General features: G+C 37.7%; 1 protein-coding gene across 2 annotated transcripts in view; it reads right to left on the reverse strand.

The window, feature by feature from the left end:
• The window catches only part of LOC146000351 (uncharacterized), a 154,599-nt gene that overhangs the window by 102,118 nt on the left and 26,805 nt on the right, over window positions 1–25,676 (reverse strand). For both annotated transcript variants that reach the window (XR_014443494.1, XM_083137893.1), the window contains exons 3-4: window positions 24,250–25,448; window positions 14,225–14,421 (exon numbers count right to left, since the gene is read on the reverse strand). Coding sequence is in view for 1 of the 2 variants with exons in the window: in XM_083137893.1 (XP_082994019.1) it covers window positions 14,225–14,421; window positions 24,250–25,448 (1,396 nt within the window). In the remaining variant the exon portion in view is untranslated. The remainder of the gene's footprint in view (window positions 1–14,224; window positions 14,422–24,249; window positions 25,449–25,676) is intronic.

Consider the following 25,676-nt stretch of genomic DNA (forward strand, 5'->3'; position numbering starts at 1 on the left):
TCCATACTCACCAAACCAAAGTTCATGCACGCAAGATACAGAAGATATGTTTGTCATTTACAACAGGACAATGACCTAAACCACACCCTTAATAACAAACACCCCCATATTAAATTCACCATGGCAGAAAATGTTCACCTCAATTTTCTTGACCTTAGCACATGACAAATCCTACCAACCCCAAACAGAAAGCCGGAGTGTGGATGAATTTCTATAGATGAGCCTCCACACACAGTTCCTTGGAAGATGACCTTCGGAATAGAAGTAGCACACATCACAGAAATACAACTAAACAATGAATACGCAAAATGTCAACTTTCAATGTGATGTGGAAAAGCTAAAGCCCAGTTCCAACACCCACAATGCAGAGATGACCCAAACAAAGAACCCAACTAACTAACTAACTCTCTAACCAAGAACCCAACTAACTATCTCTCTAGCCTTCTTAAACTTGAAGGTTCATGGCTGCAGCAACACAGGCCTTCCATCTGTCCCTATCTTGAGCAAGATCTATATACTCTTTTCCGTCCCTACCGATTTCCTTTAGGTCCATCTCAACGTTGTCCCTCCATCTTCGTCTTGGCCTTCCTACAGGTCTTTTACCATCAGGTTTCCCAACAAGAATCCTGTAAACTCCTCTTTCCTCTCCCATTTGTGCCACATGGCCTGCCCACCTACGTCTTCTTGATTTAATTATTCTAATAATATCTGGACATGAATACAAATTATGTAGTTCTAAATTATGTAACCAAGAACCCAAACAGGTTGCTTTTCCATACTGCCTTACCACATCAGGCAAACTATATAAGGAATGCAAAAATTCAACATCACACTTACACACCAACCAGTATCCTAAATCGGAAGAGCCCTACCAAAGTTCAAGAGATATTACCTACCAAAACTTGCATCCTCCAGTGTCTGGAATACCACATGCTGGTGCCACAGCCACTACATCGGCAGGACTATCATACCGTACAAGAACAAATTCGAGAATACCTAAAAGATGCTAAAAAAAGAGCATGCTTCTCACATCTCAATGCCACAGAACACTCCATCTCCTCCACAACTATACCTCTTCCAACTGGCTCCCTCATGGTAAAAAAAAAAGGTACAGTGCTCCCCTGTGCTTTGCACCATGCCATGAGGGCATATAGGGGGGTGTGAAGTTAGGGCCCCACACTTTCTTGATCACGGCCGAAGGTGGGGGTGATGTAATCAGCACCATGCCCCTGACCACCTTTGCCCCCAGAGTTTCCTCCAGGTACCCATTTTATACGACCCTGGGTGGGTGCCAGAGCCACTTGAACAGGTGGAAAAAATCTCGGTTCTCCCCCACCGGGGATCAAACCTGGGTTCCTCGCACGGTAGTCAGATACCCTAACGACTGAGCTACCATGGCTATTCCCTCATGGAGAATATGTTATCATCCAACAGAAACCAATGCTAAACTCAGACAATGCCAGCACTAAACTCTGGCAATGGACAAGCACACCAAACTTGGCACCCAGTACTTCAAAAAATCCCAAACAGCAAGAAAAGATTTGGACCTCCCTTACAAACCCCTTCAACCATTCATGGTGCATGAACCATGCTGCACCAAGCAGAATAACACAGTAGATAGCCCAACTTTACAATCATCACCCTCCAGTGCTGCCAGACAATATAAACCAGAACAATTGCCAGCAGAAAGCACAGCAGACAATGTAGGCCAAGAAGCACCAACCCACCAGTGCCACATGATGGGAGAAATTGGAACTGCAGGAACAAACAAAGCAATGTCATATTGCTTGCTATCTCTATCCCAAATGCTTTAACCTCTGCTAATGAATGTAGTGGCCCTTCAAAATTTATCGGAAAAAGAATTCAATTTTCAAAGCGGACACATGAAACACCACTTGTGCAATATTTAAACCATATTAACCGCACCCACCTGTTTTGCACTTAGCAATTAAGTCAAATAATTTAGAGTTACTTGAAGCTCCTTTCAGAGATAACCACCATAAAAATAAATAGGTATGCAATGAATCTTGCCAATAATGTTGCATTGTTGGAACTTAACAATTCAACTGTGATACAGACAACCATTTATTTTAGCTGAAGATCTTATCAAACTTTTAAATACGAATCCCAAATATGAGCCGATGTCGATGTATCGGTATTGGTCAATACTAGTGGTATCGGAAAGTATTGGTTAGAATATATTTACCAATACCGGCCTATATTTTTCCGGCATTTTGGTCTTTGACAGACTACACAACAATGCCGTGCAACACTTTGGCAGAGTCTAACTATCCTGGAAATTAGAAAAAAATTCAAAGTTACTTTTTATTTTGCACCAGTTTGACGTGAAAAAACTGAATTTTTTAATAACATAACATGTAATTTAATAATCTGATGTAATTCTTTAATATTTTAAAGCAAAATTGTTGGCAAATTAATTCAAATAATTAGAATGGCATACTTACACACAGATATTAACCAATATTTGGAACAACTTTCAATTGTTTCAATTTTCAAGTATCGGTATCAGCAGTGGCAGCTGGTGGTCTGATATTATGGGTGTGCATTAGGGTAGGGTGGCTCTTAGTTAGTGATTTTCTGAACTTAAATATTGTTAATCTCTCAACCCTCAACTTTGTTCCAATCCATGTAAAAGTACTGGGTATAAAATTTCAGTTCAATCGGAAAGTATTAAAGTGGCCCCCACAGTCCACAAAGTTCCAGACTTAACAAAATAAATATTTCTTTATATTAAACTGTTCTTATCTTGTTGATCATGTTTTTTCCAGAAAAAAGTGCAGAATATTATTGAATAAGAATATAATTTGCAAATAAGATGTCTGTCGAATGTTATAGAATCCTTCACAAGGTTCTAGAACTATCTAGAAAGGTCCATGGCTTTTATATAGATTGCGTCAGCATCACTGAACAACTCTCAGTCAATTCAATTGAAGTATTTTAGTGACAATAAGGCAGTTTTCTAAATTCAGACAAAGATTTCAAGTTACACCCAGTATATTTGTTAATACTTTAATGAGTGCTCGTACAACCCCCAGAATATACAAAGCCAACGGAAAGAATTCAGGGAACAGAAACAAGCAGAAATTAAGGGAAAATTCAACCAGTAGATTCCAACTCTTTTCGGATAGCAAGCTGCTTCCTGCTTTATCTTGCATAGAAAAGGTTGATAGATTTGCCATAATAGTTACTTTTCACGGCAAAGAACAATTATTATTGTTTATTATTATTAAATTGAAACATCTTCAGACGATCAAGCTGTAGCTATTTACCAAACATTTGAAAATGGGGCATACAAGAAAAAGTACAGGTGTTTTGTTTTGATACAACTGCAAGCAACACTGTTTGAAAAAGTGGTACCTGTACAAATCTGGAGACATGTTTGATAGTGATTTACTCAACTATCTGTGTTGACATAACATTTTTGAATTAGTCTTGGAAAGTAGTTTTAATGCAGTAATGGGTGCAACTTCTTGACCAGATGTGAATTTACTTAGAAAATTTAGGGAGACCTGGTCGACCACAGGCAACAAACAGTAGTGGGATAGATCATGTCACCTAAGATATCTGTGCCAGTATGCTGGAATTTCTACAAGAACAGTTATGTCAGAAAAAGCATTGAAATGATTACTATTTATTAGGGATGGGACCGATTAATCGGTACTCTATCGGTATCGACCGATATAGGCATATCGGTGTATCGGTTTATCGGTAAAATTACCGATCCGATATATCGATAAATATCTTATAATTTAGTGCAAAATTCTAACATTTTGCTGTAATTTTTATGGATAATCTCCATGCCCTTCTTTCTAAAAAGATAAATGTCTAAATATTCAACTTCTTTTGCACTGCAATCACCTTGAAACACGCATTTATTAAGGAGATCAATGATCATTTCAGGTTCTTCAAGGACCATTTCTAATTTTATATCGGATCGGTAGAATATCGGTTATCGGTATCGGTAAATTTTATATCGGTATCGGCCAAAATTTCATATCGGCCCATCCCTACTATTTATGGTATCTCTCATCAGAAACTGCGGTATTCTCATTCTTTGATGATTAAATTCCACTAGAGATTAAACAACAAATGGCTACTGGGATGCAGAAAATCAAATTAAATGATACATTGTTAGAAGTGAAGACCTTAACCGTTTCAAAGAAAAACACATCTTTGATTTTATTTCTGCTGGGTCGAAACTTTGAACATGGGTTGGAAACACTGAAAACCAGAGAGAGGAGTGAAGCTAATTCAAGGCTATCAGAACATTCTGGCCAAGAATGAAAAACAAAAGCAATACATTGTTCAGCCACCAGAACTGGCCTACTGAAGCAGCAAAATCTGGTATATTATAATTAGAGCCCGGATTTATAAGCAAAATGCATATTCTTTTCCAGACTTCTAATGGTAAGAAGAAAGGTTATACTTCGTATTACATACCTTGATGAGCTATTTAACTAAGGTTGAAAGTGCTTATAAATGCTTATTTTTGCAGAAAACGGTTATGTTTGCTTATTTTATGATTTTGATTTAAAATAGCATATTTTACCCAAATCTCATATTTTAATCCTATTTCAATCACATGACGGCATTGGGATGACGAGGTCAATAATATATTTAGTGAGGACGGTAATGTGTTATTTTGTTCCTTGTGTGAAAAGAGTGTTTCTGCAAAGAAAAAATATGACATTGTGCAGCATATTAATACAACACGACATAAGGAAAAGTTTAAGAAGAAATCTAAGTTAAATCAGCAACTGATTACAAGCAATGTAGGTGAACAATCGAGTTCATGTGATACATTTTAGAAAGACTTGTGTTTAGCATTAGTGGTTGCAGACATTCCGTTGTGGAAATTAAATAATACACAGCTTTGTAAGTTTTTAGAAATATACACAAACAAAAGGGTGCCAGATGAATTCACATTGCGCAAAAACTATGTACCACAGTGTTTTCAAGATGTAATTCGTAATATTCGGGATGAACTGAAGCACGAAAACATATGGATTTCTATAGATGAAACCACAGATGATGCAGCAGGACAGTGCATGTATAGTGCTGTGGTTGGTTATGAAAGCAGGCAGCAGATCATTTCTTCTTAACATACAAATACTTGACCGAGTAAATCATTCCACTTTTGCAAAATTTTTCAATGACTCGTTAACTTTCTTGTGGCCAGAAGGGTACAATATGACAATGTATTGTTATTTCTCAGTGATGCTCCTCCATACATTGTTAAAGCGGGAGCTGGATTAAAAGTTCTTTACCTTAAATTAGTTCACCTGATGTGCCTTGCTCACGGTTTACATGGGATCGCTGAAACTGTTAGAAGCCATTTTAAAGACGTGGATCTTCTTGTCTCCAGCGTGAAGAAAGTTTTGTAAAATCACCGATTGGAATCCAAAAATTTTGTGAACTCCTTCCAAATTTGTCTTTACCTCCTGAGCCAGTTCTATCTCGATGGGGTTAGTGGTTAGAGGCTGTGTCATACTACGCGGAATATTTTTATGGAGTGAAAACAGATTTGTATACCTTAAATGCAGAAGTTGTAGCCAGCATTGTCACAGCCCAGGAATGTTTTGCTAAAAACGGCATCCATGAAAAGATACAGTACATCCATAATCAATTTTACAAATTACCTGATATTATACGAGGGTCACTATTTATATTTTGAGCCTTGGCAACACTGATTGAAGTTAGGCGCGATTTGACGTTTGCACGGAATCGTCTGGCATTATTGACCATAACGTACCTCAAATGTTTTGTCAGTAGCTTCATTTGTGTTGTTTATGTTGCCTTGGCGATTGCACGACAACAATAAAATGGAATTAACTCGTGAACATTTTCATGCGATGATTTTTTATGATTTTCGACGTGGATTATCAAGACAAGAGTGCATCGATCAACTTGCTTCCACATTTGGCGATGAAGCCCCATCCTTTGCCACTGTGAAACGCTGGTATAACGAATTTAATCGTGGCCGCCATTTGCTCACCGACGAGATTCGCGAAGGTCGTCCAAAATCAGTTGTTGTTCAAGAAAACATTGATGCTGTGCAAAACATAATACTGCAAGATCGTCATGTGACATAATGTGAGATTGAGGCAACCATAGGCATTAGTTCCACCAGCATATATAAAATATTACATGATCATTTAGCTGTGAGAAAGGTATGTTCTCGTTGGATCCCACACAATTTGACAAAAACTCAAAAAGACGCTCGCATCAATTGGTGCAAACAAATGCTCAATAAATACAATCGTGGTGCTTCAAAAGACGTATATAAGATTGTAACAGGTCACGAATCATGGATATATGCATATGAGCCGGAACGTAAACAGCAGTCGACTGTATGGGTGTTTCAAGATGAACCCAATCCAACAAAAGTTGTTCGCGCTCGAAGCACATCGAAACAAATGGTCGCCTGTTTTTTTGGGAAAACTGGTCACGTGGCAACTGTGCCTTTAGAGGAACGTAGAACGGTCAACTCTGAATGGTACACAACAATTTGTTTGCCAGAGGTCTTCGGTCAAATACGGAAAAAAAACAAACGCTGTCGGATCATTCTTCATCAAGACAATGCCAGCTGTCACACATCTCGTCTAACAACCGACTTTATGAACAGTCAAAATATCGAATTGATGGGTCATCTGCCGTACAGTCCTGATTTGGCACCCAATGACTTCTTCTTGTTCCCGAATGTCAAGAATAAATTGCGTGGACAACCATTTTCGTCGGCGGAAGACGCCGTTGATGCGTTCAAAAACCATATTATGGAGGTGTCTCAAGAAGATTGGAAAAACTGCTTTGACAAATGGTTCGAACGAATGCAAAAGTGTATTGACCATAAAGGAGAATACTTCGAAAAACAATAAAGCAGTTTTCAATGCCAAATTCCTGTCTTTTCATTGTTAGGCTCAACATATAAATAGTGACCCTCGTAACACAGTTGGAAGCTCGAAATAATCCATTGCAACATTCGCTTTCTCTGATTGATGAAATTTCAGTAACGTTGTCTTCATCTTCAGAAACTCACGGTGTTGCTAAAATTGCGTCCGACAAGCTCAGTCAGGTATTACCGAAAAATCCTAGTTACAAAACACTGTGTCAAATTTATAAAAAAAGATTTCTGGTGAAGAAACAGACATTGAATAGGAATTCACTGAAGAAGAACTGTAGTGTTTGTCATTTTATTTTACTGTTTGATTGCGCTTATAAATCTGGACTCTAATTATAATATTTCAATTGCTATTATTCCCATTTTAGACTTTATTGTGTGAAGTATTTCTCTTTCTCTTTTGGTTTCAATCTTTGTTCAATATCTTGGTTAAATTTTCTTGTACATAACTGTATGTAGAAAACAGTTGTATTTAAAATTGTCTTTCGATTATGCTTGACTATTATGTTGGTAAAATTTGAAACTTCAATGCCTTTGGGGGTCACCTTAAAATAGTGCAACTGAGCTGAAATTTTGCAAGGCAAACTTTTTTTATATATTGGACCAGAGAATTTCAAAAGTTTAAAAATAAGGGCAACCCTAGTGTGCACTTCAGCCTCACATCCAGAAGAAGTATCACCCCTCTCAAATACTCGCTCCCTTTTTTCTGTACATAATGATGCTAAATGTTTTGCCAAGCACCTTTCACTGAAAGTGAGGGCTGTGAAAGAGTTTTATTTCATGAAAAATATAAAAGAATATTAATTTATACAAATTTGAAATACCTCGGTGAATTTTCTGACGATCACGAGAAGAGCGATGTTATTGGATTATTAGATAATTCAACATTCGATAACCTGACAAAATCATTAAAAACATAGAAATACCGATCTAAAATATTCAATATTATTGTAGATTTCAAAAATATTTAGTAAAAACTTTCTCCCTCTCTCCGTTGATAATAGTGAACAAGAAGAATAAGAACATTTGCATATATCAACCAAGCAGGGCCGGGCGATTACCACATGCAAAAAATCAGTTGTAATCTATCTAGTAGTTGTTTATTTCTAATGACCGACTGACCAAACCAACAAACTCAAGCGAAATCATGAGAATAATAAATATTAAAGAAAATAACAGTACTCACTCAGTACACACTGCCCTGCTTCATACTTCAAAATATTTCCTTCCCTATCGCCGTATCAGTATAATGCGCTCTTTATAGCTAACTTCCCTCAAATATTCAAAGACGTTAAATATTAAGTCTCTGCTTTTGCTATTTACAGTTTTCCGTTTCATTATGAAAGCAAACCCTTTGCACTGAAACAGGAATGAACTTTTGACAGTGTAACAATTTTGCCACACAATGGGAATAGCTGACAGATCCACGTTCCTCCTGCGCATGTTGATAATTCGACTTACGCTTGTACCGCCTGCATTTTTTGCTGAAAATTTCTACATAAATAAATGTCAGTTGAAGGAAGCATGTGTTCTCAATATTACATCAAAAAACGTGTTCAAATGCTTGTAACAACTGCAAACTCAAATATGAATAATTCTATAATGTAAACATACTTACAAGAATAAGAAAAATTAAGATAGAAAGGGCAGGGATAAAAAAAATTAAATACTCTCTGTTATTCATGTCTATGCATAACCGAGTAGTTGGAAATAAAAAGTGAAAGGATTAAACAGAATATGTGTTCTTCAAGTGTTATGATATCAATTCTAGCAAATAATGCTAATTTGTAATTTCACAAAGTACTTATGGACTAACTTGTAGTTTATGGTTAGTAGGAGTTTGTGTATTCTTTTATGACGAAAAAATGTGTGTGTGTTCTGATCTGGTGGTGTTTTAATTGTTTGTGGAATTTGCACAACTGTAATTAAAGGAAGGTTGTTCAATACTATCATTATTATTTTCTTCAGTATTTCTCTTCAATATCGGTGCTAGCACAGTTAAGTAATAAAGGAAAGAACCTAAGAACTACAGTGATGTAGGATATGCGCGTGCACTCCTGTACAGCAAGGCCAGCAGTGGTGGTACACAGCATAACTTTTACAAATTAATTCTTTAACTTTTGGTTTCTCATTATTTCTTCCAGGTTGCCTCAACAGAATATCAACCTGCAAGCGTCCAAGGTTCGTCCTTTTCCGATATGGGGCCATCAACACCCTCTCGTGGCCTGTTTACAAAACATCTGCATAGTATCACCACCCTGGCAATCAGTGGTGTACCCAAGGGGGGGGGGGTTGGTGGGGGTTAAACCCTCCCCCCTTTGGCCCAGTATTCCTAAAAATAAGAACATCAAATGCAGGAAAAGATGGCAAAATGAGAGCTGACTACTAAAAAATGTATACCAAACCCCCTCCTTTCGAAAATTCTGGGCACGCCACTGCTAGCAATGCCATCAGAAACCCGAATAAAATACCCCGGCCACCTTCAAGAATCCAATGGGAGGGGACGTTGTGTGGAAACAAAGCTTGTTTTCCAACCCTTAAGGGCAGGAAGAAAGCAGAGAGTGCCATCGGTCAGCCTGCTGATGTCCTCAGTGTTGCAAACTGCACAATTAAGTGTCCAAGTGTACTGTATACTGTCAGCGATGTAGCATATCCACCAAGCTAGTTAAAATTTATATTCATAAATAAACTATAAAGTTTCAAAACACAGGAGAAACACAAAATGATTGCTGACATACGGATGATATATTCTATGTGAAGATAAACGTTTCCGAGCGTTCGGTCTATTAAGACAGCTAACATGTCCATGGACACATCCGCCAAATAGAGTTGGTAAAACTCGCCACCACTCGCAGTCACATTTTTTCAAGAGCTTTGTGAGGTGAAAAGTTATGGCTTTTCAGGTGGGTGATTTCTATTTGTTTGCTTCAAAAACTTTAGTGTTGACATTGTTTACTATTTATTACGGAAAAATCTAGGTGGTGACAAAGTGGATTTGTGAATATTGCAGTGTGTGAAAATTTTGAAAATTGTTTCAATCATCCATGACCGTCTGTTGCATTAAATACGTTTGACAACAGACCAACTGAAATTCGAAAAAATGAACAACTGCGCCAGGACATTCATCTTTCCCTTAGATGTTATGGAAACAGTATAAGGTAGTACTAACTTTTTCATTATAACGTACCATGTAGAAGCAATGAATTCTTGGTTTCTTAATTTTTCGGGATCTGCTTCCTTAACGGAAAATGTCACCGCACGCCACTGATGTAGGATCATATGTTCTATAGTTTTTCACGTCTGAGGTAGTGTCACAGGAGGCCACTTAAGTCTCATTGTTCACCTTTAAGACAGCAAGAAGTCAAACACACCTTGACTAAAAGTTAGAGAAACATCACACTATATTGCAGCTGTAATCAAACAACTACATAACATGGAAGAGGATTGCTAGTAAAGAAAGAAATGGTAAGGTCAGTATCGTCCAAAGTACAGCCTGTAGGTTACATCTGGATTGCCAAGGTTATGGACTATCTTGTAGTGTTGGACTAACAAGTGCCTGTGTGTTCTTGATGGCACGTCTACAGAAGGACCCCTTTCTGGACAAGAGTGCATGCAATGAGAAGTGGGTTCTTTACGATACTTTATGGTGCTGTCATCATTGGTTAGCATCAAATAAACCTGAACAGACAATCAATGGAACTGTGTACTTCAAGCAGCTGGAAAGTGTTCACAAGCAACTGAAAAAGTGGCACCAGTAGTCTTGAATCACAAAGATGTGGCCTACCTTAGTCCTTTTACCTTTAGTGTACGTAAAAGTTCATATCGTGCAGGACAACTTGATGAATTATAAACGTAACCTGGAAAGTTGTGTCCGTTTCTGATGATGGAGAACATCTAGCACTCTGCAAACTGCAAGTTCCAAGGTTAGACAGATAAGATGACTGTCAGTTGGTGGGCATATATAAATTCAACCAGCAGGTAATGGTCAGTGAAAGTACTCCATTGAAGCATCGGTACTCCTAACAGCGAGATTGGTGCCTGTACACTGTTCGAGTTTAAACTTGGAACAAATGCGACAGCAGCAGGGAGGGAAGAAAATGTGCCAGATAATGATGTGGTAAAAGATTCAAAGGTGGCAATGATGCACCATGTGCTGGAAGACCACGAACCATAGACAACAATGCTCTGTCGGTGGTTACTGAGATGAACACTGGAAGAACATGTGTCAACTTGGAAGAAGAATTCCATGTCAAATGAGAAACCAACTGACTACGCCAAAGCACTCTGGCTTTTCAGTTCAACTCAGCTCCAGCAACACTTTCGGCCAATTTCCTATTGATCAAACAATGGAAGAAAGTATGAACAAAAGACACCCAGACACCAGGAGAGATAAAGGGGTTTAGTTTGAAGGAAAATGCAGTGACCAAGTACTAACTTCCAACTGAGTACAAAAGCATATATATGGAACAGTTGAGACACACAATAGGTCAAACAAGTTCAAATTGTCTCATCAAGATCTAGAAACTTCAAGGATCAGGAGAGATGCAGCAGATGTAAAATCCCCCATCGATCTCATGGAGAACATCTGACTGAATCCCATGCGTTCTGATGACGCTAACTTTGTTAGTCTGTCCATTGTCAGCATGGCTCTACCAGATGCAGCCAAGGATCATCAGAGGACTCTTGAGGTCAGAGAGGAAGCCTACCAGACATTTAAGCGAACATGATTAGGTGAAGATCCACCTTCAGTGAAATTTTATGATGGGATGGCCAAACAAAACATGAAGATCTTCTCCAATGTCTGCACAAAGAAAACCCAAAGATCAAAAGCAGAAGAAGTGCTTGCAAATGCAGACCTTTAGTCACAGAATGCTACTTACTGAACATGAAAGAAGCCCTCTACAACCCACTGGGCCTATTACCATGGGCCCATCACTGATGGGATGAACCTTGTGCAAAAAATTAAGGAAACAACAAAAACCTTCACACAGCTGGCAATGTTGGCTTTGAACGGGGCTCTCCATGAGGGAGTGCAGAGTGAAAGGTCTTGTATGTCTAAAGCCAGCGTTCAATCAAAGGCGTTGAAAGACTGAAGAGGGGTTCAGCCATGATGCACAGGTACACAAGTATAGCAGCAATGCAGTAGGGCACCACATCCACCAGTGGATACATTATTGTGTAGTTCTCTCAATAAGATCAGCCTTAAGTTCTTAGTAGAATAGTGGAAATCCCCGCAATGCAGAAATATGCTGAATACCCAGGTCCTGTACGTGAGCTGCGAGGAAACCTGCTACAAAATAACGGACAGTGAGTGGAAAGAAGTGGTAGATTTGCGATCCACACAAGAGGAGCTGATACTAACTAGACTGTTCCTACATGCCTTGCATGCTGCAAATTCTGGGCCATAGGCAATCGTGTTTGCAGCTAGAGATACCGATGTCATGGTTCTTTGTCTGTGGTTCCCAAAGAAGATCACCTGTCCCATTTACTAGATGTGTGGGATCGAGAATCGAACACATTTTGTTGACATCAACAAGCTAGCAAATTCAATCTGACAAAACATCTGTGATAAGTCTAATTAGCTTATATGCCTTCAAAGGGTGTGGCAGTGCCAGTGTCTTTGCCGGTTGTGGGAAGCTCATAGCTCTGAAGATGGTAAAAAAAGACTGTTCCTACTAGGAAATCTTTAGTCAGCTTGGTCAGTCATGGGAGGTCAGTTATGAAGTCTTTCAGAAGATTGAGTACTTTACCTCCTGCATGTATGTTGCCATTTCAAACACTGGTAAATGAATTGTGCTATCAGGTATTGTGTGCCAAGAGGGGAGAGATTGAATCCTGGTCACCATGCAAAGACTGGCATTTCATGCACATTCTATGAGACAACTAACAGAAGCAATATGGAAGTGTGATCTGCAGGCAAACCCTACGGTGCCAGCCTGTAGAATATGGATGGACGAATGGTAAAGATTCAGTGGACGAGTTCACCACCTACACCTGATGTGGTTTTGGAACTGTTAGCATGAAATTGTGTGCGTTCTGCAAACTGAACTTGCCTGTCCAATGGAGTCAAGTGCACATACAAAGGCAAGTTACAAACATGCAACAACCAGAAACAGCAGGAAGATGAAGGATCTGATTTTCAACTCGAGGACTCAGACGATGATGATATGAGAGCAGTATGATTGATTGTTATAACCTTTTGCTGCAGAGCTTATTCTAATTTCTATTTTAAAAAAAATAATAAGCATCTGAACTTACAATACTGTCGAGGTTAACCATTAGCAATACAATGTTTTGTATCTTTCATGATCATCATTATATCCTTATCCAAACCCAACTAATGACTGAAAGGATTTAGTTGCTACTATTGCATTCCACATTAAAATATGCAATCAACATTTGCTAAAAGAAGGTAATATAGATTAATTGTATAGCTTATGTTGCTTTGAATTAAGTACTTTCTAAAAAGTATCCATTTTTATCAGTACAAAAAGCCTTTCACGGGTTCTGGAGACAAAAGTGGCTGTAACTCCCATTAAGCTACCACTCTGCTGAGGTTATCACATCAGAAAATTTCCCTCACACATGGAGCATTACAAAAACCATTACTAGAACTTGCCACCTCAGGTGGTTCCAATATGTGGAATTTTGAACCCAAGCTCATGGACTAATTGTATTTAAATTTGAAACATTGTGCACATTGATGCTTTATTATACTACAAAACAAGAATTTTAGAGTTTGCATATAATTTGTTGGGATAAAACACTCACTGCAAGGTGGCACAAGGCACGCTATCAAAAAATGGCCCATCTCAGTCACATGCAAGCAACATGTACAGCTTGTGTGACTGGTATGAAAGGTTGCATTTGTTTCCAAGAGCCAAGTCTCTCTTGCAGATTGTCACATGTCAATTCTGTCTGAAAGTTCCTTAAGACTGCAGGTGACAAAATGAGTTTAGCACATTTTCCCACTTATATCCCAGCTTCTGAGAAGAAAAACCCAACAAAGAGGTGATTTGTGTGTTACAAGACAATGTGGCAAAGCAAGAAATCTGGATATCATTTTCAATTTCCATGACTGTTTTGAGGTGTACCGGACAAAAACATTCTGAAACATCATTCACTCTAATTTTCTTATTTCTATGCAGTATTATGTAAAGTACCGAGGGAAAGTGCCTATAAGAGAACATTTAATTCGACTGGGTTTTTCTTTAATAAGCAAAGTATATAACACAACACACAGAGCTATGAATGAGCATGCAGAAACACAAAATGAATTAACAAAGATATTTGGAATCAACTTACAGCATCTCCATGGTTTTCAGTCAATGGCTCTGGAGTGTATGTTTGCTGATGACGTGAAGTTGAACCCCAACGTTGAGCATTTTGTACGCCACGAGGTGAACCTCTTCCTTCGTCTGGAGCACCAACCATAAGCCTCACTCGAGCAAGTAAAGCTTCCTCTCGAATTCTTGCAGCCTCTCTAACCTCTCGAATTAAATCTGTAAGGTAAACATCAATATCCTGTGTAGGAAATGCACACCACTGAACTACGTAGAAGAAAATTGCATAATCATGATTCCCACAGAACCAGAAATATCATGAAATGTAAAAAATACACAAAGAAATCTGATTCATCAGCAAGATGTAATGAAGTACAGACACACAAGAATAGAATATGTTCCTGCCTGATGAACTGGCTGCTGCAGCATGTATTTCCCATACCTATGCATGTGTACTTGGGACTGTATTAGTACTGCATTTTAGAATAGACTTTAAGAAAGCCATGAATCTAGCGAAGATAAGCTACAAAATGGGATCTTAAAACATTTATTAATTAATACAAGAATGGATTAAAAGAAATTAATTCTTGCACCGGAATGGCCTTAATAGCATGAATAACTATTTAATACATTCTAAAATATGGTTGTGTCTACCATATTCATAATTGGGAAGAGAGAGAGACACGGTAGTATATAAATACGGAGAAACTAGTACTCACTTATCCACGGAACTGTTTTTCTTCTTCGTTCTATTATTTCAGTGGCACAACTTTCCACTTGGTGCAGTTAAGCGGAAATACAGGTCAGGCACCCTAACCAGCCACAATCAACCTCCAACGGCCAATATAAATGGTTTGCCTTCCCCTACCATCCCACCACATCCAACCACATATCCAAAGCCCTTCTCTCATATGGCATCAAAGTAGCGCACAAACCCAATGTCAAAATAGCTCATAAACTAAACAAACACAAACGGTACTTCCTCTCTCCCCTTGATAACCCAGGTGTATACAATGTAGAGTGCACGTGCAAGGTACATTACATTGGCAGGCCCATCAGATCTGTCAATGAAAGAATCCAACAGCACCTAACAGATGCGAAAAAAGTCCAACCCACTACTGGTCTTGCTAAACACATCAAATACCATAGCCACAAAATTCATAAAATACAAGTCAAACACACTACCCATACACTCGTAGATACCAAAATCAACGAAACACTTGATTCCCGCATGAGCTAAACATTGATAGCAGACAGGCACACCACACTTGAATACCCCTGCTACAACAGTTAACACCGGGAAGTAGCAGACGGCACGGACGCAGACATAGTCCAGTTAACAACAGTGCATCTAGCGGCAGCCGGAGAACTACAAACAAAAGATGCACGTCAAGCAACAGTACAGCAAGTTCCAACGAGGATGGTGGCAGTGGCCACTGAAATTAATAAAACGTAGAAGAAAAAACTGTTTTATGGATAAAATGAGTACTAGTTTCTCCGTATCTACCATATTGCTGCACATTTTAAAATGCAGCTAGCAACCATGAAAAAATTTATAATCGCATGTTTATTACTGTGATTTAATGATACACATGATAAAGAAAACACACAAACATTAAAAAACAAATACTGTACTCATTATTTTAAAAAAAACAATGGAAACTTACATAATTGAACTCGAAATGTTTTTTTTAAAAAAAATAGAACTGGATTTAAAAATTCAGTCGCCAGGTGAAAATTTTCAGGTGGCATGCCAACTGGGCATTGTATTTTTCTACCCTTGATTATACAAATTTATTTTGTTATTGGTATCAGAAAAGAAAAATGATAATAAATAATGTGAAGATGATATAAAATAAAATAGAGGATTCAATTGTAAAATAAATTTAAAATAGTGATGTACTATGTATTAGGTGGTCCTCAATAAATAGTAGCTACATTACTAATACTGAGTGATCAAGTCTGTAGGACATCTCACTGCCATATGTATGTTACTAGAAAATTAATCAAGCTTTCTTTTTGGGACATCCTTAGATACACCACAAAGTACAGCTTCATGTCTCACTAAAAAAACAAAAACAAAGAGGTACAAAAACAACATTTTCACTGAATATCTAAAAGGGCATTGGATTTGATTATTATACACTAGATACCTACACTTGATTATAGTCTGCAAGTTACACTGTTCAGTAATGTTCAAGTGTATAACTTTAGTGCAGATTTGACCGAAAATCATCAGCCTGAATCCCAATACAATGTAAAGTCACAGGTTATTGCTTGGGATCCCAGGAAAAGGAAGACTTATAAATTCACAATCCATCCTCATGGTAGTGATTAACCTTGACAGACAGAAGGGTATTACAAAAGGTTTCTTTCTTTTCTATTTTTGGTTACTTTACATCATTTTTCTACTTCTTGTGATAATGAACTCAGGAAATGCATGAACACATCCATGCATTGAGGAAGGCTTGGAACCTGAGACCTGTGGGTTCGTTGTGGAGTCACCAACAATATAAATGGAGCATATAGTAGATCCCGAAATATTGGTTTTCCAGTATGGGAATGGACCAATAGAAAGTTCTGCCAACACCTAGGAGTTAGGCAACACACATAACAGGGAAGCCACAATGTCAGGATGTAAGCATCCCATTTTTCTTGCCATTGACTGCATATTGAACCCTCTCTCAGGGAGGCTGGCAAAATATAAAGATCAAAATTTTGTACTTTATGCAAACATAGTTCTGTGTATGATTTTCTTGCATATTATATCAGGAGGAGAGCAGGGGATACAGTTGAACCTGAGTTATATGTATCTCAAGGTGAAGAGCAAATAATACGGATAACTGGGAATTAGTTACAAATCAGACTTAGATACCACGTCATATCATTACGAAAATAGTGTAATTTTATCTAAGGAACAAGATACATAATACAGGTTATTTCTGTCATAAAAATGGTAAATTAACGAATCTAAAAGTTTGATTCTCAAATACATATGGGGAGATTGCCCCAGTATCGGACAGGAGAGGTTTACGCACTGCTACGCTAGGTGGCAGCATATGATGTCATGTACCGTTACATCAACACGAGAACCTGAAGTAGTTCGTGCCACTTGGGAGTTCAGCCTTGTAATTGTGCAGCAGTTCGTTGTGAAGTGAACGTCACCTGTTTTTTGTGCTCCACCGATAACTTTTACACACTTTGTTGAGCCCCTCGAGGTGAGTAAAACAGAAATGTTGTGTCTTCATAAAGATTCCACATGAATAGAGAATATAATAATATGTTGACATAGTCAAAATGTTTCTTAGGTTTTATTACTTAGCAATTTATTCCAACCTCTCTCGTGGTCACAATACCGGACACTACCTGTGATCCCAGTACCGGACAGAAAAACAAATCGTGTGGCAAAAAAATTAAAGCCCTCCTATGTTTGCAGGAATTTGTAGCGGGATGGTAGGAAGACGTAAAGGTAAATGGGAAGAAGAAACTATGAAAAGGGATGTAGATGCTGTGTTTACAGGGAAGTTTAGTGTTAGGGAAGCAGCTGGACACTTCTCTGTCCCCAAAAGTTGGTTGGGCTCACGTTGCGTGTGCAGACAGCAACAATATAGCTCACTTCATGTGTGAACTCTGTGTGCAATGATTTCAGTAAGCTCCCTAACAACAATATACAGTATATAATGTTACTAATATTTGTGCATGTTTCTTGGTTTTTGCTAACTTTTATATGTTTAACATAATGTGACCGGTACTGGGAACAGTTGTTTGAAAGACATAATTTGCATTACTGTTCAAAGGCCATAATAAAGCAATTATTGTTATTGTTTTGATGTTTTAAGTTCACTTTATGCACAGTAAGGCTAATCGGAACTGGACATACAGTTTAAAGTGGGATCCGAACCACTGTGCCAAGTGCCTCCACCGGATATCAAACCCAGGCCCCTTCATTACAAGGCGACGACGCTACCACTGCGCCATCGGGGAGGCCAATAAAGCAATTATAAACAATCTCTTTAGGTGTGATTTTTATATTATCTTATAACTCATGTTGTACTTTATTTTTAGCTTTTGATTTTGTTCTGTTTCATTAACAGGTTTTCTGTACAATAAACAAAATGTTTAAGTGTGTCCGGTACGGGGCAATTTCCCTACATTTACAACTTTATTAGTGAACACCTTGATACTGAAATACTACAGTAGTCAGTACAGTTTTATAGTTTTACTACCAAATTCTAAAAAATCGTCTAAAATGGCATTTCTTTTGCTAATGACTGCAAAGTTATAAGCGATGCCTAAATCTGCTACTATTTCACTTATAGTTTTGTGTGGATTAGCGTCCACTTCCCATATAAATTTTTCTTTCTTGTCAAGCACGTAACTCTTCCTCTTACTGTTGTCTATGGTCGACCAGTAGAAACTGAAAACTGCCACTTCTGTGACATTGTTGTAGCTAGGTTACGTACAAATCAACTGTAATTTATGAAAATTAGTACGTATAACAACGAATTACGGAGAAATACATTACGAAGAAATAAGGTAAAGTTAACATGTTTTTAAATTAAATTTTGCTGGGATCTACAGTAATTTACGTACAAACCCCGCACCTGAGGTACGTCTCAACTGTATTTGTAAAATTGAAATTAATGGGAAATTATGACACTGCCTTTGGAAAGATCCCCGATTTACGTCTGGTGGGAGATTAAATATGAATACAAATTTATAATCACTAGAGACCGGATTTTAAAGGGAATTTCATTTTTTATTTTTCAATGTGGATCATGGAATAAATAACAGTGTTTTTGATACTTGTTGCTTGATAATTATATTTCACCAAGAAGATTACATATTCATGATGGATGCGGTTTAAGATTACTTACGTGAAATTTTGAAATTTTCGTTTTTCTGCGCTGCACAATTTAAAGGTTATATCCTATTAATTTCGAAGACTCTCTGTATTCATCCACTAAGAGTATGGCTGTACCCTTAGTGAAAATACAAAATTTCAAAATTTCACATAAGTAAAGATTACATAGTTTTGACTTCCCTTTTTCAGCCCAGTCCCTTATTTTCATTTTCAAAAAAAAAAATTCTTTCTGGTCCCTTTATTGACTAGTTTTTCAGCCTACATTTCTTTATTTTCTTCTTTTGAAAAAAAAAATCTTCCTTGGTCCCTTTATTGACAAGATATCAAATATTTTGTATGACTGTATTTTCCCTAAACAAAACATTCATTGTCTATTTGGTGCAGTTTAGAGGAAAGAAGGAACAATACCTTCTTCGCTCCATGAGTTGGGAGTATGTTGCAGTGATTGTTGCAACAATACAATCTGGGCTTAAACATTAACGAACGCATTGTAAGGACCATGCCTGTTGAGGTGAAAGCGCACTTTTATGCTAGATTTAGACTTTTATGTGAAGTTTTTGAGAATAATTTTAATATTACTGTGTGACAGTGACGACAGTATTGAGTGTCAGTGAAATGGTGAAGCCAGGTACAAGTGGCAGCAAGCTATGGGATGTGCTAAATTGTTTCAAGGAAGATTTATTGAAACGGATAGTAAGATTATTCGCTGTACTTTACCTTTAAAAAAAGAAAAAAAAATGAAAAAGGACTATAGTTTATTTTTGCACTCCACTAAAAATATTTTTTTAAATGAAAGCACAATATACACCATTCATGTATAAAAAGGGATACATTAAATTTCTTGCATTTTACTTTACTTCATACAAAATTTAATGTATCCCGTTTTATATATTGTGTTTTAATTTAAAACAATATTTTTAGTTGAGTGCAAAAATAAACTATAGTCCTTTTTCATTTCCTTATTTTGGTAATAATTTTCCATTTTTTTTGACCTTTTTAGAGTAAAATTTTTCTCTTTAAAAATCCTGTCTCTAATAATCACATGTAAGAAAACAGTGTCAAATTCAGGTAGTACTACAATATAATTTTTAATAAAAGTAATTTATAAGTAAATTACCATAAAACACCTAATTGGGGTGTGAAACCAAGTGGAAGAGTGTGATAAATACTCCTAGTAGAGATTGTGCTACTTTGTCTGGAAATTTTTTTTAAGAAATTACTTCATTTATGACAATGTTTGATACAACTGGACTTTCAAAGAATACTACAACTGCCCCCCTGAGAATTCTGGAAAGAGTTAATGTAATTCGAATGGTGAAATTGCATAGATATTTTGTAACAAAAAATATTGTTTTCTGTGACTTACAAGCTGTAAATTACAGCAATTATTCTTATGTAAGCCAAGGCCCTTTAGGGCTGTTGCGCAAAGGATTATTATTATTATTATTATTATTATTTGAAGTAGGGTTACATTTAAGCTTAGTCTATTTTACACTGATTATCTAACTATAAAAACAGCATTTTGTCCTACTTGAATTAACGTTAAGTATAGTTATGCAAATTGTATATAGATGTACAGAATAAGGAAATTACAAATGTATGTAATTAAAAAAAGTAGTAGTAGTAATAATAATGTAATAACAATAAAAACAATAATAATAATGATAATAATAATAAAAAGTTTCTGTGACTCTGACCCCCTCTGCCCCCCTGACAAAAATCCTGTGGGCGCCCTTGCTACGAACCACTGTACAACCACCAGGAAAGGAACCCAGAAACCTTTGGTCAAAATATCATAGAATTAGTAGATTTTTGTGTTGTATTGTATTGTATTGAGAGTGCTTACAGAAAGAAATAGATAAGCTTGAGAATTTATTTCCTCAGGAGAAACTACAAAAAGCATTGGAAATATTTGACTTACAATGTTCTCACTTTGTATGATCATTTAACTAGTCAACGTTATAGCTTGTGATCAACAAGCACCGAATTCAGTTTCAGGTGTCAACTTAATTAAGTATCTAGTAAAACTAATCCAGATTAATGTATTTGTGCTAAATTTTGTTACATTCTTTCTTTATCCATAAAAGGATTACTTGAACATTTTTTGCTCATTGTAACATAACCCTATATATACGAGGGTCGTTCAATATATAAGTTTCCCTGTGTCGTAAAATTTGTTACAAAAATAATTGTGTAACACCATGCACATGGTTGACGATCCCTACCTGTCGCCTTCAAGGAACGACAGGCATTTTCTCCCGCAAACATGGAGGTGCATGCGCAGAGGGGAAGGAAATGACGGAACATTGTGAAACACCAGACTCGTGCCATTAGAGAGGAAGGCAGCATGGCAGGTGCACGAGAAATTGGACAGCTGGTGTCAGGAAGATGTGTGTGCCATGATTCGGTACGAATGGGCAAATGGCTTGCTATCCACTGACATCCACAGGAAGATGGTTGCTGTGTACGGTGACACTGTAATGTCTGTGCAGATGGTCAGAAGGTGGTTCAACATGTTCACTCAAGGTAGAGTGGGGATTTTTGATGAAGTTCGATCTGGTTGTCTCTCAACTGGCTCCACTGATGAGAACATCGCAAAAGTGGAGGAACTGGTCTGGGGGAACAGAAGAATCAAGGTTCGTGAGGTGGCCAACACATCAAACATTTCCCTTGGTACCGCTTGCAGCAACATCCATGAGGACTTGCGATACCGCGAAGTTTGAGCATGTTGTGTTCCTCGCCAACTCACTTCTGAACATCTTCAGACGAGAATGAACTGTAGCCTTGATGCTCTAATGCAATACCAGGAACAAGGAAATGCCTTCATCATGAGCACTGTGACAGGTGATGAGAGCTTCGTTCATCACTTCACTACCGAATTCAAGAGAACATCGTTGGAGTGGAAGCATCCAAGTTCTCCAATGCGAAAGAAATTCTAAACGACGCCATCGGCAGGGAAAGTGCTTGTGACCATCTTCTGGGATGAAAGGGGTATTCTGCTCATTGACTTTCTGGAACGAGGAGGCATGATTACTGCTGCCCGGTATTGTCAAGACCTCGAAAAGTTTGGAATCGGCAATTCGACACAAGCACCCTGGCCTACTCTCAGTTGGTGTCATCCTGCTCGATGACAATGCCCGCCCCCTTAGGCTGCACAAACACAGGCCAAGATTGCACAATTGGGGTGGGAACGGCTAAAGCATTCACCTTACAGTCCTGATTTAGCACCTAGCGATTTCCATCTTTTCCCACATATGAAGAATGAGTTGTAATGTTGGTGTTTTCAAACTGATGCGGAAGTCCTGTAAGATGAGTGTTGAAAGGGCTGAGCCTGGATTTTTTTGTACAGAGCTTCAATAAGCTGGTGCAGCGGTGGAGCAAATGCATAAATGTGCAAGATGATTATGTTGAAAAGTAGTACAGGTATGTACTTATCTAGACATGTAGAGTCTGCATGTATATATTACCAAATAAAAATATTACAACATAGGAAAACTTATATTTTGAATGACCCTCGTACTTTTTAAAATGCTTAGTCATCCTTTTGGGAGACACATGACCACCTACTAAATCCACCAATGGATAAGAACTAAACCCATCAAACCTAACTGCTCTCACCTGAACTTAATATCAATGCATATCACAGGAAACTTTAGTAAGGTAAGATACTAATAAATACCAGTTTTGGTGTGTTGTCACCATGACAGTGGTCACTGAAATCAATTGAACAAAATTAAACCAGTTCATGGATACCTAAGTACATTGCATGCATATATTAATAAATGCATAGATAGAATATGTTTCAAAAGCTGCTCATCACTTGATCACTTGTAACATGAAAATTGTAAGAGCTATTTATACTGGATTTTCTGCATTATGAAGCCTTGTCCAGTGAGAAATTTTTAAATACTTTTCATTTCTAGTTTATTCCATACACAAAATTTTAGAAATGTATTAATAGTTCAAATCAGAATGAATTTTCTTTCCAGAGTGCCAATTTCAGAGAAAATGTGTTAAAAGTACACGGGACAAAATTTGCAGTATTGTGATTGGTGCTATCTCCGGTAATCTGTGGTGCGACCAATAATTTGTAGCAATTAACAGATTTAGGAATAGGGTAATTCCATGTTAAATCAACCAAGAAAAAATACATTTTGGAAATTGATGTCATGGATTTGACTAATTTTTGGTATACCACCTTGGAATTTTGACTGAACCTTCAGTATATGTGTACCAATATGTGTAAAATTTTTGAAAATTTCGTTTTCTGGAAATTTTAAAATAAAAATTTGAAAAGCCTTTCAAAATTTGTTTTTCACAAAAATCCAAGCATGTTGTATATCAAATGAAAGCCCTCTTCATAAGCTTTAAAATGAGACCATGCCCAGCCCTGTAGTTGAAACAGGTCTCTTGCAAATTGTATTTAAAGTGTCCGCGATGATCGGTTTTTGGGCCATTTTGTCAATTTTCAAATTTCAATAACTCAAAAACCGGCAACATGAATATATATATATATATATATATATTCTATATTTCAGATGACAAGAAACATGTATACCAAAATTTAGCCAAATCCATGACATCAAATGTTTATGCACTGGTTGATTTGACATGGAATTATCCAATAGTGTTTCATGAGCAAAATGAGAAAACATTTTTAGCAACATATAATCTTGATGACAGCACTAGTAATTCAGAATTTCGTCAGACCAATGCCTGGTCTGGTTCTTGTATTCCACAATGAGGGTGTGGAAATTCATATATTCTGAATAGAGAGTTTAAGAAATAGTACTCAAGTAGTGAAATTTATGATAAAAGATAAGTAGAAACCATTGTTATTTCCCTGGGATTTTGGCTGGTTGACTCATAACACACATGTATGAGGTGATAAGCAAACCAAGGTAGGGGTTTGTCATGAGGCTGACAACTATACCACAGAAAAAATGAATTTATTACAAGAAACCTAGAAAAAAAGAAAAGCAGATGGATCTAACAGAATGGAACAAGCATGAATCACTGACTAGTGACTGGTATTTTACAACATGAAATGTCCTCTGTCTAGTATAGAAAGTTTCAAGATATTAAAGTAAGAAGCACAGAACTATAAACAGAAGTCAAGGTTCTTCAAGAACCATAATGACAATGGGTTTAAAAAATATCAGAATAAGTTACCAGTAACTTACCAGTAAGCATTCCTGGTTCATAGTCAGGCCCTAGATGCTTCCATCCACTTGTTTGGAGCCTCAACGACTCGAGCTCCGCTCTCGTTTCATGAAGTTCTCGGAAGAGTTTCCTGTTCATCTCCTTCAGGTTATTCATCTCCTCAATCAGTCCCATCACCAAACGATTCTGCTCCTCCAAGTGAAGTGTGGTACTGGAGCTCTCGCTGCTCGAGTCTTCACCCTCCCTCTCACTCAAATCACTCATGTCGAAGCCATTTTCTGGCAAGGGTTTTGTACTTTCTTTCCTTACATATGGCATATTGTGAACCGAGGTCTTGTTCGGATAACATTTGGACCAATCTAATGGCGCGTGTGCCGAAACCAATCCTGGATCGCTGAATCGACGCTGAACCGGTTTCGGAATGGGCTGAGTCGGCATGAAATTCGGAGGCAGACTCGTGTAGTCCTGACTATTGCTACTGCCCGCTGCGTTAGTTTGGACATACTTTTCTGAAATGCCATTTGACGGAGGCACTTTATGATGGGGTTCTTTGCTGTTGTGTAAGGCACTGTGTTGGATGGAGTTTATAACGTTTCTACTGGATGATGGAACTTGTGAGGTTTCACACGATGACGGGAAGACGAATGGATACACCTTGTGGGATCTCCAGTGTTTGCCTTTGTTCGAAGGAATGTTGCCAGACACAGGTCGGAATGATTTGTAAGGATTCTGCACGATCATCGTTGGATTAGGATACATCGGGTAGAACGGAAGAGACACGGATTCCAAGGAGTAACTGTATGGATTACAGGGATAGGAATGTGTCATTGGAACATCACTGTATGGAGCTGAGTTTGATGAACTGGACGGCTGATAAGAGGCAAATCCATATGACGGAATATGTTTCTGTAACCCTGACGGTTCGGAAAGAGCATTGAAAAGTCTCTGTCCCCCAATGGCACCGGATGAGCGTGGCCACCAGGCATGTGATTTTGATTGTCCAATTACCGGCATCTTCTCTGAAGCTTCGGCTGATGCAGTCTCTATGTCACAGTCCTCGGGCTGCTGGAACATGCACGACTTCTCAAGCCAGTCTTGTAAATATGCACAACGCTTTACTTCCCGGTGCTTCTTTCTTTTTGCCGAAATTGTGGAAGAAGTCCCATTTAACTTGGATTCCTGAGTATTTTGGTCACCATCTCGATGTTCAGACTTCATTCTGGAAAACAGTTTTAACATAAAATAAGTACTTTGGTAATTATTGCCTCCACCTTTCTCTCACTCATATGCAAAGGATTTTGAAAAATTCAAACTGGTACATAAATTATACAAAATGTAACCGTTCTTAAAGACAATCATCTTTCGTCTACTAATCACACGAATCTACACTAATCACAAGTCACAAAATGTACTTTCTCTTAGTTATCCAAATTTTCAGATTAATCTA

This window comes from Lepisma saccharinum, chromosome 16 (assembly GCF_977018435.1).
Source record: "Lepisma saccharinum chromosome 16, izLepSacc3.1, whole genome shotgun sequence".
Lineage (NCBI taxonomy): Eukaryota > Metazoa > Arthropoda > Insecta > Zygentoma > Lepismatidae > Lepisma > Lepisma saccharinum.